The 20,544-nt window shown below is 40.3% G+C and overlaps 1 protein-coding gene across 1 annotated transcript; it reads left to right on the forward strand.

Moving 5' to 3' along the window:
• The first annotated feature begins 699 nt into the window (after positions 1–699).
• BIG (auxin transport protein (BIG)) lies at positions 700–20,528 on the forward strand. Its single transcript, XM_011100747.3, has 14 exons — positions 700–1,285; positions 1,383–1,489; positions 2,671–2,836; positions 2,928–8,983; positions 9,519–10,127; positions 10,291–10,471; positions 10,913–11,147; positions 11,229–15,809; positions 15,884–16,106; positions 16,387–16,791; positions 16,973–17,116; positions 17,322–18,347; positions 18,748–19,251; positions 19,524–20,528. The coding sequence occupies exons 1-14, from the start codon at positions 1,012–1,014 to the stop codon at positions 20,340–20,342; spliced, it is 15,330 nt and encodes a 5,109-aa protein (XP_011099049.2). The 5' UTR covers positions 700–1,011; the 3' UTR covers positions 20,343–20,528.
• The last annotated feature ends 16 nt before the right edge of the window (positions 20,529–20,544 follow it).

Below are 20,544 nucleotides of genomic sequence, written 5' to 3' on the forward strand. Positions count from 1 at the left end.
AATCCCCTTAATTTAGGGTTACCATCTATCAATATTAAATTCATGAGAAATCTGAATAAATATTTCAAATGACTTGATTTTTTAAAAAATAATTTATTAATATTCAATTAAATATAATTTAAAACTAAAATTAAAAATTTTAAAATTTTGTAAATTTAAAATTATTCAAATAAATTCAATATAATTATTGTTGAGAATTTAAAATCTATAACTTCAAATCATTCGATCAAAATACAATTAATGCTAAAATCCAAAAATTTTTACATATGTGTTTGGTAGAATTTCTCCAAGTCAAGTTATTTAATTATTTTCTAGGGATAATTGTACTCATTTCTTTTAAAATTTGGTGTAATTACATGTAAATTTCTTAAATTATTTATTAATCGGAGACAAACATCAGGAATGCTAAATGTAAATTCTCAAACCATAACAGGTTTATACGTGGTCACAAAAAACCTCAGAGAAGAAAGTATAATTATCTGTATATTCTAATCATAGAGTTAGTTTTAGATTATTTAAGTATTTTGGACAAATAAGAAACCAACTAGTTTGTGGCGTCTAAGGAAACAAGACAGAAGAAAAATGAAAAATATATAGATTTAAAAAAAAAAAGACAAAAGAAAAAAAAAATGGGAAGTCGGTTCCAATAATAAATAGGAACATTTCGAACAACTTGGAAATTCAAATTGGGTGGATCGGTGGTGGCCATTACTGTTACTACCAAAAGAGAGGAAAGAAGTAAAAACATAAATAGCTTGGAGATTAAGCTAATGGTAAATCTAAATCAATCACCTCCAACGTAAATTCCCCATCGTAGTATTGTTTGTATATTAATTATTTTGCCCACCCCACACTAAAACCCTTTCGACGGAAATTCCTCTTCTTTCTTTCACTCGTTACTTGTCCTTTCCGGAATTCTCAATCTCAATCGCGAGAGCTCTTTCTGCTCTCCGATCAATTATCTAATGAACTTTTGCTGATCCCGCATTTTTTTACGCTCACCGGAGTGTAATGGCGGAGGAGATCGCCGCTCTCGTATCGGCTCTGACGTCTGATGATTTCTCTCAAAAGCTCCGCTCCGATGCGTCGGCGGCTGTGCTCAGGCTAGGGTTTCAGAAGCTCTACTCAATCCTCAGACAATCCGTCAAACCGGTGGATTGTGATAATGGCGGTGATGATGGCAAAGCTGGGAGTAAGTTAGGGTTGGAGGTCTGGGACCAAGCTCGGGTTCATGCCTTGGCTTGTGTGTCGATTGCTGTTGTTAAAGCCATCCGATCCTTACCGAGTATGCTATTTGCTTCGGTTGTTTGTGGTAATGATTGTTTATTCTCTGAGTTCATGTCGATCCAATGACTTATATTGAGTGTACTGTGATGTGACAGTTGAGCAAGTTCAGCCTGTGGCTGTAGCAGTTGTCCAGCAGTCAGTTGAGTTTGCACTGTGTTATATGGAGAAATTTGTTGGGAAAAGTGACGATTCAAGTCTTCAGGTTTGTGATTACTTGCATGAGGAGACAGATTTCCTTTTAGCTTTTGCATGTTGTTTAACTCTTAGTTGAATGCATATTTCCGATTGTATTCTTCTTAGTTTAACACATATATGACTTATAATTATGTGAATCTTATATCTTGTTTACGCACTTTATTATGAGTGCTGTTTCCAGACAAAATTTGTTTTCTATTTCTTACTTAATTTAGTTTTGTTTATTTTTTAATCTTATTTTTGATTGCTTGGATTTGGTTATTTGATATACGTATTCAGCGTGTTTCACCAGCGTTGCTTGCTTTTTCAAAATTGACAGCTCAATTGCCAATTATAGGAGATGTTTTGTGTCTCAGTATTGAGCAACTAGTACTGGTAACAATAAATATATGCCATGCGTAAGTGTGCAGTGCTTGAAAATTGTATCTTAATCACAGATTAGATAAAATACTTGGGATTGAATGTGGGTTCATTTTAAGGTAATGTAGTGCAGCGTAAGAGTCTCAAGTTGAAGTTGCTGGTTTTGGAGTGGTACGATGCTCACATAATGAGATGCCAATTTCCAAGCATACAAGATGCAACTCCAAATAGACCCTCTAGGCGTTATGTGTGGTAGAATTCATGTATGCATATCCAAGTCATCATGTCCTCGGCTTGCCAAAAATTTGGGTCAGTGCTCTCCTTAACCAAATTGATTGGAGCAATCATCAACTCAACGGAGCAAGTCCCCTTACTTTACAAGCTATACTGTTTTTGTTTTGCAATTGATGGCTTGAATATTGATCCCAGGCTTGAATAGTTATTAGTATTTTAACATATGCAAATCCAAGTGTAGAGTTGTGGAAGAACTTGAGCTTGAGGACTTTCTTTATAATGATATTGACATTGCGGTGGATTGAAGGCGTTAGGGGTGGAAAACCTCATTTGGTGCATTGTTTTGTTTTTGTGGACAATTAAATCATTGGACCTTCACTGGTGAAGTATGCATTCTACTACTTTGAAGAGAGTAAACCTATGGTATCTCACTGAATGCACTTTGCCATCGCAGTATTCCTTCATTTATTTTGCCGGGTTGTTTTGCACAGATATTGAAATAACAACCTTATGTATCATTAGTATGTTTCCCAGTATGTGTGTGGAGTGTGGTGATACTTCTGTCCCTCTTACCTAATGCCTGTCGCCTTTCAGAACATGATGCTACAACTATTAGAGCTCTTGCTACTTGATGGTTTGGATAAGGAGTTAGATCTTTCGCAGTTCTGTCCTTCAAATGTTCCTGTGGATATGTTGCCTGGTGTTGCTGATAAAGATGATGCTGTTCAGTGGCAGGAGCATGTTAAGTGCATGCTTCAAGGTATTGCTCAACAGTTTTCTGCTAAATCCTCTTTTACCTGTCGTAATCGTGCAGCTTCCCTAGTTTACTGTTTTTTGGTTTCTCTTGGAAGGATCCATGTGCTCTCAGGAAAAGGAAGCAGATGATCACCTTTCGATGGCTTTAATTCGCGAATGTGTACAAGTTGATGTTGTGAATCCAGTTACTGTTGGAAAGTCACTTGCCTGCTATGTCAATAAGTTGAGTACTCTCTGTCGGCATTGGGCTATTGTTCACTTGAGATGCATCCCCCGTCATGTCTTACTCTGCAAAGAACTACTGGAACTCCCGGTGTCATTCGACGAGAAGCAAGGCTGTCTGAATCTGCGAAGAAGATTGTCAACTTGTCTGAGAATATTCAAATTGCTGGGGAGTATCACAAAAGATAATTCATATGTTGATTCTGACAATCTATTGTTGCAAGCTGCAGCTTCCTTCATTGATGTATTGCATAGCTTGTTTAGAACTGGGGTTGAGTTTGCAGTTAGCAATGCTGTTGTTGAGACTACTTACGAAAGTCTTGCTGTGCACTTGGTGGAAGAATTTCTTCAAGTAATGCAAGCAACTTTCTGTAATAATTATGTGTTTCAAAATATTCAAGCATGTGCAGCGGCTTCTGTCTTGCATAATTTGGATTCTGATGTCTGGAGATTTAATAAATCTGTTTTAAGCCATAAACCGCCTTTGGCTTACTTTCCTCGGGTGGTTATTTTTGTTCTGAAACTCATTTCAGATATCAAGAATCAGGCGCATCATGTTTTTGAGTTGAATGACCTGAATATGGGGAGTACCAACAGTCGTGTAGAGCTTGATTCTCCTTCATGTCATGTCTTTAATGAGAGAGTAATTCTCTTGAAAAAGCACAAGGTGGAGGAGCTATTTGGAATAATGTTCCCTTCAGGAGTTCAATGGCTAGACAATCTGATGCATCTTGTTTTCTTCCTTCATTTGGAGGGTATTAAATTGAGGCCAATACTGGAACGATCATGCTCCAGTGGGACGAAATCAACTGGTACCTCTGAAGTCGAAACAGTTGTTTGTCACGAGGATGAAGCTCTTTTTGGTGATCTTTTTTCTGAGGGTGGCCGCTCTGGTGTTTCTGTTGACGGATGTGAACAATCCAATGCTCCTGGTAGTTTTATTTCTGGCTTCAGCAATATGCCATTTCAGGCAGCCAGCGAATTACTCAGTTTTCTGAAAACATGCATCTTTTCTCCTCATTGGCACCCACAGATGTATCAAGATGCATGCAAAAAGATCAGTGGCAACCATATTGATATTTTGCTTTCTATACTTAGTTGTCAGGGTTGTTATCTCGAAGACAGAACTTCTGATAACAGCCTCCCACTGAATGAAGAGAGGAGGTTTGGACATGTACATCAATTTTGCTTTGAACTATTGCAGAAATTCGTGATGCTCCAGATTCTCTCTGATTCTCTTGAAGAGTCTGTTGTGGATAGAATACTGCTTGTTGAAAATGGTGCTTACACGTACAATGATCAGATGCTTGCTTTGCTTGGAAATATAATCGTCTGTCGAGTGGGTTCGGCCGGTTCCAGCTTGAGAACGAAAATTTACCAGATGTTTGTAAGATTTATCCATCAGAAGGCAAAAACAGTTTGCTCAAGGAGTCCTAGTCTTAAGGAGATCGTTGAGACTCTTCCTTCTTTGTTCCACATTGAGATTGTTTTAATAGCGTTTCATTCTTCATCTGATGAGGAGAAGGGTGTACTGGCAAATCAATTACTTTCATCAATTAAAACTATTGATATTCCCTCTGACAGCGAGCAGTTGTCATGCTGGGCTTTGCTGATCTCCAGATTGGTTTTAGTACTTCGTCACATGATATATCACCCACGTGCTTGTCCTCCACTGCTGCTTCTGGACTTCAGAACCAAATTGAGGGGGGCTGCTGAGCTACGCATTCGTAATTCTACCAATTATCTGTCATCGTGGCCAGTGATTATGCTAGAAGACATGATGAGATCAGATGACACACCAGCAAACATGATTTTGCTTAATCAGTTGATCGATATTACTCCAGTTCCTGCTTCCATGTGTAGAGAATATCCTGGAGGTGATTGCTTAGGTTTGAATTGGGAGGAGGTATGTGCCTCTTTTTCACAGGTTCTGGGACTCTGGAATGGGAGAAAAGCTGCCAACATGGATGACCTGATTCTTGAACGATACGTGTTTGTGCTTTGCTGGGATATTCCAATTGAGGGATTCTCTTCAGAACATTGGCAACTTCTCTTGAATGGCCTCAGAGTTCCTGATATCATGAATATGCAGAACTTTCTTTATGTTACTCATGCTATTTTAGGTCAACATGCCACAAGGGACAAGTATACTGGCATTCCGGATCTTGTGTTAAGCTTGCTTCAAGAATTGCATGGTTCCCTTATTCCCAAGGAAAAAGTTGGGGAACTCGGTTGGGATTTCCTTAGATGTGGTTCCTGGCTTTCTTTTGTACTCTCCTTACTGTGCACTGGCATTCAAGGTTGCAATGATAAAAATTCTCCCCCAATAGTGAGTTCCAACAAGCCAGATTGCACTGCTGGAGATGCTGAGTTCTTAGCATTGACTAAAAGTCTTGTTCACTCTCTCAGTTCTGATCAAGTTGCAATGCTAATGGAAGTATTGTCATCTTTGCTAAAGAGATACTTAAGCATCTATCAAAGAACTTTAGCTTCAATTTTTGAAGATGGGCATCACTCTGCTGACAAATTATCCCCTCTGTTGCTTCTTGAATATGCTGATTTGGACAACAGCACACGGGATGACTTCTACGCGAAGATGGGGGTCAAACCGTGCTTGCTGGGTTCTCTTTATGAGCTTCCATCGAAATTGGGTAAAATTCTTGAAAAATTTGCCCTGGGGGTACGATCTGAAATTTTTTGGGAAGTTGTATTGCATGGACTTCCCCTTCATCTTCAACTTACCGGTGAAATTTTATCTTCCTGCATCCTCAACATGAGAGGAATTGTTATTAGCATAGCTGGACTGCTTGAGATAAAATCCTCTAGGGGGATTAATTGGGAGGAAAAAACGGTGATCTCTGAGATTCTTGAATCGATCTTGATGATAAAGTGCGACAAGGTCTTTGATAGCCTTGAGGGTAAATGTGAAGTTATATGCCAAAAGCTGAAAATGGGCCCTGAAGGACTTGATTATAGCAGTTTATTCATTATGAAGCGCATGGAAGAATTTCTGAGGAGTATCGGTCAAGGAGAAAATGTTGGTAAAAGTATGCACGAATTTGTTGTGGTGAAAATGGTTGATATAGCAAAGAGCCTGAAGGATGATCCGTTGAAAACTGCTGTTTTCAAATTTTTTCTCTCTATGGAGGATGTTTCTGAAAAAATGAAAAGCTTTTACAGTTCTAAACGGGGTGATATAGTGGTTCTGATTGATGCTCTGGATTACTGCCATTCTGAATCTGCTAATGTGAGGGTTCTCAACTTCTTTACAGATCTTTTATCTGGTGACTACGCGGAAGTTAAACTGAAGTTGCAGATGAAATTTGTTTCTATGGATTTGGTTTCCCTATCAAGGTGGCTGGAGATCAGGTTATTGGGATCTGTAACAGAAACATCGAATGGTGACGGTGCTAAAGGGACTTCAGCCTCTTTGAGAGACTCGACCATGAACTTCATTACATGTCTTTTGACACCCACATCTGGATTCCAGTCTGAAGAACTACAATTCCATTTACATCAAGCTATGCTTCTTTCCCTAGAGAATGCATTTTCCCTATTTGATTTCAGTGCAGCTAAGTGTTACTTCAATTTCGTTGTCCAACTGTCAAAAGGGGAAATGTTTATTAAGCCTCTTGTACAGAGGATTGTCATTTTGATAGAGAAGCTGGCTGGTAATGAGCGCCTGCTTCAGGGATTGAAGTTCCTTTTTGGGTTCCTTACAGCAACGTTAAGTGAATGTGGGTCTTCTGCTTGCTCTATGGAAAAGTCTTCTGGGAAGCCTGTTCCTAGCTGTAGTTCTGGTTTAGGGCCGTTGTCTTCTAGAACTCTTGGTTCAAGGAAAAATGCTGATGATTTGGTTCCATCTGCTAATCGAGGTTCAGCATCTGTTGACTGTGATGCAACTTCTGTTGATGATGATGAAGATGATGGAACATCTGATGGTGAGTTAGGTAGCATAGATAAGGATGATGAGGAGGATAGCAACAGTGAGAGGGCCCTGGCATCTAAAGTTTGTACCTTTACGTCTAGTGGCAGCAATTTTATGGAACAGCACTGGTACTTCTGTTATACATGTGACTTGACGGTCTCCAAAGGCTGTTGCTCTGTTTGTGCAAAAGTTTGCCATCGTGGTCATCGTGTTGTGTACTCTCGCTCTAGTCGCTTCTTCTGTGACTGTGGTGCAGGAGGTGTTCGCGGCAGCAGTTGTCAGTGTCTGAAGCCTCGAAAATTCACTGGAAGTAATAGTGCGGCCACACGCAGTGCTGGTAACTTCCATTCTTTTCTGTCTCTTACGGAGAATGGCGATCAGCTGCCTGACAGTGATTCAGATGTTGATGAAGATGCATCTGCAGACTTGGATAATTCAGCCCGGTTATCTCTTCCAAAAGAGGTCCAAGATAGAATGCCAGTTCTGCTTGATGAGCTAGAGGTTGAAAGTCGTATACTAGGAGTATGCTCATCATTGTTGCCTTCTATTACTGGAAGAAGAGATTCCAACATGTTGAGAGATAGAAAAGTTACTTTGGTTGAAGGCAAAGTGCTCCACTATAGTAATGATCTTTTACAACTGAAGAAGGCATATAAAAGTGGATCACTAGATTTGAAGATAAAAGCGGATTATTCAAATGCAAAGGAACTCAAATCCCATTTAACAAGTGGATCTCTTGTCAAATCATTACTCAGTGTCAGTGCCCGAGGTCGACTGGCGGTTGGGGAAGGTGATAGAGTAGCCATATTTGATGTTGGGCAGCTGATTGGACAAGCCACTATTGCTCCTGTGACAGCAGATAAGGCTAATGTGAAGCCTCTGTCTAAGAATGTTGTTCGCTTTGAGATCGTGCATCTCCTTTTCAATTCACTTGTAGAGAATTATCTGGTTGTAGCAGGCTATGAAGATTGCCAGGTCCTTACTATTAACCATAGAGGTGAGGTGATTGACCGATTGGCTATTGAGCTTGCTCTGCAAGGTGCATATATCAGACGTGTAGAATGGGTTCCAGGTTCTCAGGTTCAGTTAATGGTGGTCACAAACAGATTTGTCAAAATATATGATCTGTCTCAAGACAATATTAGTCCTGTTCACTATATCACATTGCCTGATGATATGATTGTGGATGCAATTCTTTTGGTGGCTTCCCATGGTAGAATGTTTCTCATTGTCCTGTCAGACTCAGGTAGCTTGTACAGGTTGGAGTTGTCAATGAAAGCAAATGTTGGGAGCAGGCCCTTGAAGGAAGTCATTCAAGTAGAAGGCAAAACCAAGCCTGCAAAGGGCTCCTCGCTCTATTTCTCATCTACTCACAAATTGCTTTGTCTGTCCTATCAGGATGGAAGTACCTTGATTGGCCGGCTGAATGCAGATGTGACATCTATCGAGGAGATGTCTGCTGTGTATGAGAATGATCTGGATGGTAAGCTCCGGCCAGCTGGTTTGCATCGTTGGAAAGAATTACTTGGTGGCAGTGGGTTATTTGTTTGTTATTCTAGTCTAAAATCAAACGGGATACTTGCCATCTCCTTGGGAGAACATGAAATGCTTGCACAGAGTTTGCGGCACACTGGCGGTTCTACTTCTCCTCTTGTTGGGGTCACTGCTTATAGGCCTTTGTCAAAAGACAAAATCCACTGTCTTGTTTTGCATGAAGATGGAAGCCTCCAGATTTACTCGCACATCCCAGCTGGGGTTGACACCGGTGTAAATCTAATGGCAGATAAGGTTAAGAAATTGGGTCCTGGTATTTTGAAAAATAAAGCTTATGGAGGTGTAAAACCAGAATTTCCTCTTGACTTTTTTGAGAAAACTGTCTGTATTACACAAGATGTGAAATTTAGTGGTGATGCCATTAGGAACAATGATTCTGAGGGGGCTAAGCAGGCTCTGGCATCTGAAGATGGGTTTCTGGAGGGACCTAACCCTGCTGGATTCAAGGTATTTATAGTATACAGTTTACATGGGATTCTGTGTGTTATATATTCTTATCTTATTATATTTTGAAGTTTATAGGTATTGTCTGATTAGTGTGAAACTTTCCGGCCAAACCAAAATTGATAATGGTGTTGTTAATCAGACATAGATGATTACGAGTTCCTTGATTTCTTGATGAACTGCATACTTATAAATACCTAGAAAGCATTTTATCCGTGCTCAAACATTGTCATAATCCTACTTTAGCATGCTTTAATGAGGACAACTAGCTATAGTTAAATGACACGCTTAGGTTGCAGCTTTTGTATTTTCTAAAGTATAAAAGTTCTGATGATAATACATCTATGGATGAAGAGCTTTGCTAAACAGATGTGCATGTTCATATTACTGTTGTTTAGTTGTTATTTCCCTCCACAATATTGACATCTAATTTTATCTGTAATATGGGAATTTGTTGTATCATGTTGATTCTCAGTTCTTTATGTTACTACCACAAGGATCTCCAAGATCAATAATATATTTCTTGGTCTTTTTCCAGATAACGGTTTCCAATTCAAATCCTGATATTGTGATGGTTGGTTTCCGGTTGCATGTTGGTAACACATCAGCAAGTCATATTCCATCTGAAATAACTATTTTTCAAAGAGTGATAAAATTAGATGAAGGAATGCGATCTTGGTATGATATACCTTTCACTATCGCTGAATCACTCCTAGCTGATGAAGAATTCACAATTTCTATTGGCCGGACCTTCAGTGGATCTGCGTTGCCTAGAATAGACTCTTTAGAAGTATATGGCCGAGCCAAGGATGAATTTGGTTGGAAAGAGAAAATGGACGCAATTCTAGATATGGAGGCTAGAGTGCTTGGTTGTAATTCATGGTCAACAGGTTCAGGAAGAAAGTCTCGGGCAGCACAATCTGCTTCAGTGGAGGAGCAGGTGGTGGCTGATGGCCTCAAGCTCCTCTCCAGGATCTATCTGTTGTGTAGACCTCAGGGATCCTCAAAAATTGAAGTGGAGCCTAAAAACCTTAAGTGTGCACAAGTGCTGGAAACAATTTTTGAAAGTGATAGGGAGCCTTTGCTACAGGCTGCTGCCAGCCGTGTTCTGCAGGCTTTGTGCCCTAGAAAAGAGATCTATTACCAAGTAATTCACGTGGCCCTACCATAACTTTTTATTCACTCTCTCCAGTTGCTACTTTCTTAATTTCATGTTTGCCATACTTGCTCTTCAGTTGCACTTGTTGATTTAATATGATTTTTCTTGTATGATACACAATTCCGTATTCACTCTTGAAAATTTTGCTCAGGTGAAGGATGCCATGCGACTCAGTGGAGTGGTGAAATCCACAATTATACTCTCATCGAAACTGGGAATGGGGGAGCTCACTGCAGGGTGGATTATTGAGGAGTTCACAGCGCAGATGCGTGCTGTTTCTAAGATTGCACTTCATCGTCGCTCAAACTTGGCTAATTTCCTTGAGACCAATGGTAGTGTTTCCTTATCAATTGCTTGTTCTACTCTAATTAGTATATGCCTTGTGAGAATGAAGTTTAGATTCTTTGTGCTGTTGTTCGATTATCCATTCCCTGTGCTTTTTGGAAGTTACTCTAAAAACGACTTCAAGAGACCCGTATTCATTGTTGATTATACGTGGTTTGCTGTTTGGACATTCTATAGGTTATCCTCCTTTGCCTGCATTCTTGGAGATGATTGTAGTTGCTCCAAGTAGCATGATATATAGAGGGTATTTCTTTTTATGGATCCTCTAAGCGAGGCTACATTAGTCCTTATGTTCTTGCTGATTGTGAATGAAGAATGAACAGTCCTTGCTTAGTTAAATCATGTTCTGATGGATGGCTTGTCTACTTGTGGAATTTATTTTGGTTCTTATATTTTTTTATGCATTGCATGTATGTAACCTGATGCAGGTTCTGACGTAGTTGATGGACTTATGCAAGTGCTTTGGGGAATTTTGGATGTAGAGCAGCCAGACACACAAACTATGAACAATATTGTCATATCATCAGTGGAACTTATCTATTGTTATGCCGAGTGTCTGGCGTTGCATGGAAAAGATGCAGGCAGGCAATCTGTGGCGCCAGCTGTTACTTTATTGAAAAAGCTCCTTTTCTCCACCAATGAGGCTGTTCAAACTTCCAGCAGGTAAATACAATAAAGATTGCAAACTTGAACTTAAGCTTGGCTTAATGCTTCACGCACTTATGTTTGCTCTTCCCTTTCCAGCTTGGCTGTATCTTCTAGATTGCTCCAGGTTCCCTTTCCAAAGCAGACAATGTTAGGTACAGATGATGTTGTGGAGAGTGCAACATCTGTTCCCCTCCGTGCCGATTCTACAATTGCAGCTAGTGGAAACAATCCTATTATGGTAGAAGATGATTCCATTACTTCATCTGTACAATACTGTTGTGATGGTTGCTCAACCGTTCCAATACTGAGGCGGAGATGGCATTGTACTGTTTGCCCTGATTTTGATTTATGTGAAGCATGTTACGAAGTCTTAGATGCAGACAGACTTCCTCCACCACATTCTAGAGATCATCCAATGACCGCAATTCCCATTGAAGTAGAGACGTTCAGTGGAGATGGCCATGAAATTCACCTTTCCACTGATGATTTAAGTGAGTCAAGCTTGTTGCCAGTTGCAGCTGATATCAATATGCCAAATTCAGCTCCGTCAATCCATGAGTTGGAGCCCAATGAATCTGGGGAGTTTTCGAGTTCAGTGAATGACCCTGTTACTATTTCTGCATCTAAAAGGGCTGTAAATTCGTTGCTTCTTTCTGAGCTCCTTGAACAACTAAAAGGATGGATGGAGATTACGTCTGGGGTTCAGGCTATTCCAGTGATGCAGCTCTTCTATAGGTTGTCATCAGCTATTGGAGGTCCTTTTGTCGATAGCACAGAGGTTGGGAGCTTAAACTTGGAGAAGCTGATCAAATGGTTTATAGATGAGATGAAAGTTAATAAACCTTTTGTAGCCCGAACACGTTCAACATTTGGGGAAGTTATGATCCTTATCTTCATGTTTTTCACTCTTATGCTGCGTAACTGGAACCAACCAGGTACTGATGTTACTGTATCCAAATCTGGTGGGACAACGGATACACATGACAAGACAACCATCCAGATCTCATCTTCATTGTCGTTATCTGATTCATCTGCATTTGATGGCCGAGAGAAAAGTGACTTTGTGTCTTGTCTGTATCGAGCTTGTGGCTTTCTTAGGCAGCAGGTTTTCATTAATTATCTCATGGACATACTGCAGCAGCTTGTCCATGTCTTTAAGTCGCCTTCTGTCACTGCTGAAACTCAAGGATTGAACCCTGGTTCTGGCTGTGGTGCACTATTAACAGTCCGAAGAGAGCTTCCAGCTGGTAATTTTTCACCATTTTTCTCAGATTCATATGCCAAATCACACCGTTCGGATATATTTGCAGACTACCACAGACTATTACTGGAAAACACTTTCCGGTTAGTTTACTGTCTAATTCGGCCTGAAAAGCATGACAAGGGTGGGGAGAAAGAGAAGGTGTACAAGATTACTTCTGGTAAGGAATTGAAACTTGATGGGTATCAGGATGTCCTCTGCAGTTATATCAACAATCCACATACAACATTCGTGAGGAGGTACGCTAGGCGTCTATTTCTGCATGTTTGTGGCAGTAAGACACATTATTACAGTGTACGTGACAGTTGGCAGTTCTCTAGTGAAATTAAGAAGCTCTACAAAAACATTAACAAATCTGGTGGATTTCAAAGCTCCATCTTGTATGAAAGAAGTGTGAAGATAGTGAAGTGCCTCTCCACCATTGCTGAAGTATCGGCAGCAAGACCTAGAAACTGGCAGAAATATTGCTTGAAACATGGTGATGTCTTACCCTTTCTCATGAATGGGGTCTTTTCTTTTGGGGAAGAATGTGTTATTCAAGCTCTCAAACTTTTAAATTTAGCCTTTTATACTGGAAAGGATGCTAATCACTCTTCCCAGAAGGCTGAAGGTGCAGATGGAAGTATGAGTTCAAATAAGTTTGGTGCTCAAAATCTTGACTCTAAGAAAAAGAAGAAAGGTGAAGAAGGAAGTGAATCTCCTACAGAAAAATCTTACATGGATATGGAACAAGTGTTAAGTGTTTTTACTGACCGTGGTGATGATTGCCTGAGGCAATTTATTGATACATTTTTGTTGGAGTGGAATTCAAGCACCGTGCGTGGGGAAGCCAAATCTGTTCTTCTTGGTGCCTGGCACCATGGCAAGCAGTTATTCAAGGAGACCATGTTAAGTGTTCTCCTACAGAAGGTGAAACACTTACCGTTGTATGGTCAGAATGTTGTCGAGTATACGGAACTTATCACCTGCTTGCTTGGGAAATCACCAGACAGTGGCCTGAAACAACAAAATAATGAAATTGTAGACAAATGCTTGACTTCTGATGTGATTAAATGCATCTTTGAGACACTTCACTCACAAAATGAGCTTTTAGCAAACCATCCCAATTCACGCATTTATAACACTTTGAGTGGTTTGGTGGAATTTGATGGTTATTATCTTGAGAGTGAACCTTGTGTTGCCTGCAGCTCACCTGAGGTCCCTTATAGCCGGATGAAGCTAGAAAGCCTGAAGTCAGAAACAAAGTTCACTGACAATCGGATCATTGTGAAATGCACTGGTAGCTACACCATTCAGAGTGTCACTATGAATGTTCATGATGCTAGGAAGTCCAAATCAGTGAAAGTGCTGAATCTTTATTATAACAACAGGCCTGTGTCTGATCTGTCGGAGTTGAAAAACAATTGGTCCTTGTGGAAGCGGGCAAAAATATGCCATCTTGCTTTCAATCAGACAGAGCTTAAAGTGGATTTCCCCATTCCTATAACAGCATGTAACTTTATGATTGAGTTGGATTCTTTCTATGAAAACCTTCAAGCATTATCCCTTGAACCATTACAATGTCCACGTTGCAGTCGGCCTGTCACTGACAAACATGGAATTTGTAGCAACTGTCATGAGAATGCTTATCAATGCAGGCAATGTCGTAATATTAATTATGAAAATCTTGATTCTTTTCTATGCAATGAGTGTGGATATAGCAAATATGGTCGTTTTGAGTTCAATTTCATGGCCAAGCCAAGTTTTACTTTTGACAGCATGGAAAATGATGAAGATATGAAAAGGGGCCTAGCTGCAATAGAATCTGAATCTGAAAATGCTCACCGGCGGTACCAACAGCTTTTGGGTTTCAAGAAACCTTTACTGAAGATTGTATCAAGCATTGGTGAGAATGAAATGGACTCTCAGCAGAAGGACTCTCAGAAGGATTCTCAGCAGAAGGATTCTCTGCAGCAAATGATCGTATCTTTACCTGGACCTTCCTGCAAGATCAACCGTAAAATTGCTCTTCTTGGTGTACTTTATGGTGAGAAATGCAAAGCAGCTTTTGATTCAGTGAGTAAAAGTGTTCAGACTCTTCAAGGTCTCAGACGGGTATTGATGAATTACTTGCATCAGAAGCATTCTGATAACCTTGCTGCAGCCTCTAGATTTGTTGTGTTGAGGTCTCCCAATAGTTGTTACGGCTGTGCTAGTACATTTGTGACCCAGTGTCTAGAGATATTACAAGTGCTATCAAAACATCTGAGTTCTAAGAAGCAACTTGTTGCTTCTGGCATTCTGCGTGAGTTGTTTGAGAACAATATACATCAGGGCCCAAAAACAGCACGTGTCCAAGCTAGGGCGGCACTTTGTGCTTTCTCAGAGGGTGATGCGAACGCAGTGGCCGAATTGAATAGCTTACTGCAGAAGAAGGTGGTGTACTGTCTTGAACATCATCGCTCCATGGACATTGCTCTCGCAACACGTGAAGAATTAATGTTGCTTTCAGATGTCTGCTCGTTGGCAGATGAATTCTGGGAGTCAAGATTACGGATTGTCTTCCAGTTGCTATTTAAATCTATTAAATTGGGTGCTAAACATCCTGCTATATCTGAGCATGTCATTCTACCTTGTCTCAAGATCATTTCTCATGCATGTACTCCTCCCAAACCTGATGCAGTTGACAAAGAGCCAGCGGCTGGAAAGCCAACTCCAGTTTCACATCTAAAAGATGAAAACAGCTCATATGAATCTGGATCTAGTGGGCTTGTGAGTGCAAACAGGTCTATGCCAGAGTCATTAGAGAAGAACTGGGATGGCGCTTCAAAAACTCAAGATATCCAGTTACTCAGCTATTCTGAGTGGGAAAAGGGAGCATCATACCTTGATTTTGTGAGGCGGCAATATAAAGTTTCCCAGGCAGGTAGAGTTAGCCAGAAATCTCGGCCTCAGAGATATGACTATTTGGCCATGAAATATGCACTTAGATGGAAGCGTCGTTGTAAAGCCGCTCAGAGTGAGATAAAATTATTTGAACTTGGCTCATGGGTGACTGAACTTATATTGAGTGCTTGTTCACAATCTATAAGATCTGAGATGTGCATGCTAATTAATCTGCTTTGTGGCCAAAGTTCATCTAGACGGTTTCGGTTGCTAAATTTGCTAATGTCTCTGTTACCTGCTACTCTTTCTGCTGGTGAAAATGCAGCAGAATATTTTGAGTTGCTCTTTAGAATGATAGATGCAGAGGATGCTCGTATATTTTTGACTGTTCGAGGAAGCTTGACTACCATCTGTAAGCTAATCATGCAGGAAGTGAATAACATAGAATCTTTAGAGAGAAGCCTCCATATTGATATATCACAAGGTTTTATACTTCATAAGCTCATAGAACTACTTGGCAAATTTTTGGAGCTCCCCAATATCAGATCAAGGTTAGTGGTTGACTTGTTCTTTTGATGCAAACTTTTCTATGTATATTGAGTACCATTTCCTTTTCTGGTGGCAGATTCATGCGGGACCAGTTGTTATCTGATGTTCTTGAGGCCCTAATTGTGATCAGGGGTTTAATTGTACAGAAGACAAAATTGATAAGTGATTGTAATCGTCTTCTAAAAGATCTTCTCGACAGTCTTCTGCTAGAAAGTAATGAGAACAAATGCCAGTTCATTCAGTCATGCATTGGTGGCTTACAGATTCATGGAGAGGATAAAAAAGGGCGTACGTGTATGGTATGTCGTGGATTTATTTCTTCAACCTGTATTTTTGGTGTTTTAGTAAAACTTAAGGTGATTGTCACAACAGGGTTATTTCTTTGATCTTGTCCTCATTCTTAGCTAGGTTGATATTTTATCTTATTTTCCACTCTCTGTTTCTGGAAAAATTATCTCAATGAAAATGCACTCATTATGTCTTCAAGTGAGAACCCTTCTAATTTTATCTATGCTAACAATGAATTCGGACCTCGTGCAACTATTCGCTAAATCTAGTTTGAACGTTTATGTTGCGCAGTTTATCTTGGAGCAGCTGTGCAATTTGATCTGTCCATCGAAACCGGAGCCTGTATATCTGTTAATACTGAACAAGGCACATACCCAGGAGGAATTTATTAGGGGATCAATGACCAAAAATCCCTACTCCAGTGCTGAGATTGGTCCTCTGATGCGTGATGTGAAAAATAAAATCTGCCACCAGTTGGACCTCTTGGGTCTGCTTGAAGATGATTATGGAATGGAGTTGCTGGTTGCAGGGAATATTATCTCTCTTGATTTGAGTATTGCTCAAGTTTATGAGCAAGTTTGGAAGAAATCAAATAGTCAACCTTCAAACCCTGCCTCTGGAACAGCATTTTTGTCAGCTAATGCTGCCACATTTACCAGGGATTGTCCTCCGATGACAGTGACTTATCGACTTCAGGTTTCATTAACATTCCTTATTAATTTGCAGTTTAGCAGTTCGAATCTTAGTTTTATTGCCTGGTTATTCTTTTATGGATATCATAATGCTGCAGTTCAACTTACCGATGATCTTTCCTGTCACTTGAAAAGCATGCCCCCCTCCCCCTGCTATTTTGATGGGATGTGTCCTTAAATTGCAGGGTTTGGATGGTGAAGCTACAGAGCCCATGATCAAAGAGCTAGATGAGGATAGAGAGGAATCTCAAGATCCTGAGGTTGAGTTTGCAATAACTGGTGCTGTACGAGAATGTGGGGGTCTTGAAATTCTCTTAAGCATGGTTCAGGTGTGCAAGTTTTTACCTACCAGCTCTCTTCTTTCTTTGTTGTTTCTTTTTTTCTTTCTTCTCGTTCCTTCCCATCGTCCTCCTGTGAAGAGAGTGATTAATTGAATGAGGCTGAAGTTCTTTTTCCATCTCTTTCTGGTTCTATATTCCTATTCACATAAAGTTCCTGTCTCTGAAATGGATCTAACCATGAATTACTGAACAGCGTCTACGGGATGATCTAAAGTCGAACCAAGAACAGTTGGTTGCTGTGCTAAATCTGTTAATGCTTTGTTGCAAAACAAGGGAAAACAGAAGAGCATTATTAAGACTGGGAGCTTTAGGATTACTCCTTGAAACTGCAAGGCGTGCCTTTTCTGTGGATGCTATGGAGCCTGCTGAGGGCATTCTGTTAATTGTAGAGAGCCTTACATTGGAGGCAAATGAAAGTGACAACATAAGTGTAACACCAGGAGTTTTTACAGTTTCTAGTGAAGATGCTGGTAGCAGTGAACAGGCTAAGAAAATAGTGCTCATGTTCCTAGAACGATTATCTCATCCATCAGGACTTAAGAAGTCAAGTAAACAGCAGAGGAATACGGAAATGGTTGCGAGGATTTTGCCATACTTAACTTATGGAGAACCCGCAGCCATGGAAGTTCTCATCCAGCACTTTGACCCTTACTTGCAGGATTGGGGTGCATTTGACCGGTTACAAAAGCAATTTGAAGACAATCCTAAGGATGAAAAGATTGCTCAACAAGCAGCCAAACAGAAATTTGCTTTGGAGAATTTTGTGAGGGTCTCCGAATCACTAAAGACAAGCTCTTGTGGAGAGAGACTGAAAGATATAATATTGGAGAAAGGGATTACTGGAGTTGCTGTGAGGCACTTGAAGGTATGTTTTGCATGCACAGGGCAGCCTGGCTTTAAATCAACTGCTGACTGGGCATCTGGATTGAAATTGCCTTCTATTCCTCTTATACTCTCTATGCTGAAAGGGTTGTCAATGGGTCACTTGGCCACTCAAAGGTGTATCGATGAGGAAGGGATATTACCTTTGCTCCATGCTTTAGAGAGTGTTCCAGGTGAAAATGAGATTGGGGCGAAGGCTGAAAACTTGCTGGACACCCTTATTGATAAGGATGGTACAGATAATGGATTTTTAGCAGAAAAAGTTCAACAACTACGGCATGCAACGCGCGATGAAATGAGGCGTCTAGCTCTGAGGAAAAGAGAACAGTTGCTTCAGGTACATATTTTCATTTCTTCTTGGATTGATATACAATAATCAGTAATTGCAAGAATTTTATCTCATTTGCTGATTGATGTGTCTTGGGTTGTGATGTAAGTAATGTTGTAGCAGGAACCATTTGAGAACAAGATTGTTTAATGGCTTTTAAATTGTCGCTTGAGGTTTTCAACATGAACTGAGAAAATGTAGCTTTAAGTTTATCAATATTGTTCTCCTAAATAAGCCTTTCGTAATTATACAGCTAATATGATGGTATGTGGATTTTAGGAACTTTTCATGTAAGAGAGATGTTTTGAAGCAATTAAACAAGCATGACCTAAGTGAATTTTGATTCTCTAAATTGAAATTGGTAGGTTTTATTTTTGAAAGTGTCTGATCTATTACATTATGATTGAAGGGACTTGGTATGCGGCAAGAGCTAACTTCAGATGGTGGTGAGCGAATTATTGTTGCCAAGCCTGTCCTGGAAGGTTTTGAAGATGTTGAAGAGGAGGAGGATGGGCTAGCTTGCATGGTTTGCCGAGAGGGGTACCGCTTGAGACCTACTGATTTGTTGGGTGTTTACACTTACAGTAAGCGTGTGAACCTGGGTGTTGGAAGTTCAGGAAATGCCCGGGGAGACTGCGTTTATACAACTGTCAGCCATTTCAATATCATACATTTCCAGTGCCATCACGAGGCTAAAAGAGCTGATGCTGCCCTGAAAAATCCAAAGAAGGAATGGGATGGGGCTGCCCTTAGAAACAATGAGACCCTCTGCAATAATTTATTTCCCCTGAGAGGGCCCTCTGTTCCAATGGGACAATACATGCGTTATGTTGATCAGTACTGGGACTATCTTAATGCTCTGGGACGTGCTGATGGAAGCCGGCTGCGGCTATTGACATATGACATTGTTTTGGTATGTTTACTTGTATTTGTTTATGAAGTTAATTAATCTACATTTGTGTTAAATTTAGTCTGATATGCTTTGCTCACCATCATATATTGGTTGTCATGAGTGAATTTTTAAGTGTCTTGTCATCAACTTTTACATCTTTGTTCCTTAACTTTCCTGTTCGTCCAAGTTTTGAACATTAAATGAAACTTGTAGGAACAAATTTTCATTCCCATGCAAAAGATGCATTATACATGTAGGATTGGATCTTAAGAATGTTCCATTTTATTTTGCAGATGCTAGCTAGGTTTGCCACTGGTGCGTCATTCAGTGCAGATAGCAGAGGCGGTGGAAAAGAAAGCAACGCAAAATTTTTACCTTTCATGATACAGATGGCGCGGCACCTGTTGGATCATGACTCTTCTCAACAGAATAATCTAGCGAAGTCTATTGCATCTTATTTGTCTTCTCCTGCTTCTGATTCCAAATTTTCAACTTCTCCTGGGACACAGCATTCCGCTGGAACAGAAGAAACTGTGCAGTTCATGATGGTAAGCTCACTCCTCTCAGAATCGTACGAGTCTTGGTTGCAGCATCGCCGGGGCTTCTTGCAGCGTGGAATATATCATGCATACATGCAGCGACACGGCCGCTCAGTGCTGCGTGGCTCTCCAAGCCTTCCTTCAAGACAGGACTCTGGAAGCACTTCTGCGGGCCCTTCTGGAGAAACTGGTGGATCTGATGAATTGTTTTCAACCATACAACCTATGCTTGTCTACACCGGGTTGATTGAGCAGCTTCAATGTTACTTTAAGGTCAGAAAATCCTCTAGGGCTGACTCTGTTCAAACACGAAGTACCTCCAAGGAGATGGAACGGGAAGATGAAAGCAAGAAGTTGGAAGTTTGGGAGGTTGTGATGAAAGAAAGGTTGCTGAATGTGAAAGAAATGGTGGCTTTTTCCAAGGAATTGCTGTCATGGCTCGAGGACATGATTTCAGCCACTGATTTTCAGGAGTCTTTTGACATTCTCGGTGCTTTAACTGATGTTTTAGGTTCTGGATATACCAGATGTGAGGACTTTGTATATGCTTCTATCAATCTGGGGAAAAGCTAATCTTTAGCTGATTTGTTTTATCTCCTGTATATGGCCACGATGATTGAAGTATAATATATTTTAGTCCTATTCAAGGAGGTCTAATCCGCAGTTGCTAGCAGCAGGAAATGTAATGATGTTTCATGATAAAACAATAATTTTTGTCGACATTAAATTTTTCTCAGAGTTGAACTTCTCTGCTTCAAAGGTTTGAGAGTTTAGT

The sequence above is a fragment of the Sesamum indicum genome, linkage group LG9 (genome assembly GCF_026168435.1).
Source record: "Sesamum indicum cultivar Baizhima isolate 11 linkage group LG9, ASM2616843v1, whole genome shotgun sequence".
Lineage (NCBI taxonomy): Eukaryota > Viridiplantae > Streptophyta > Magnoliopsida > Lamiales > Pedaliaceae > Sesamum > Sesamum indicum.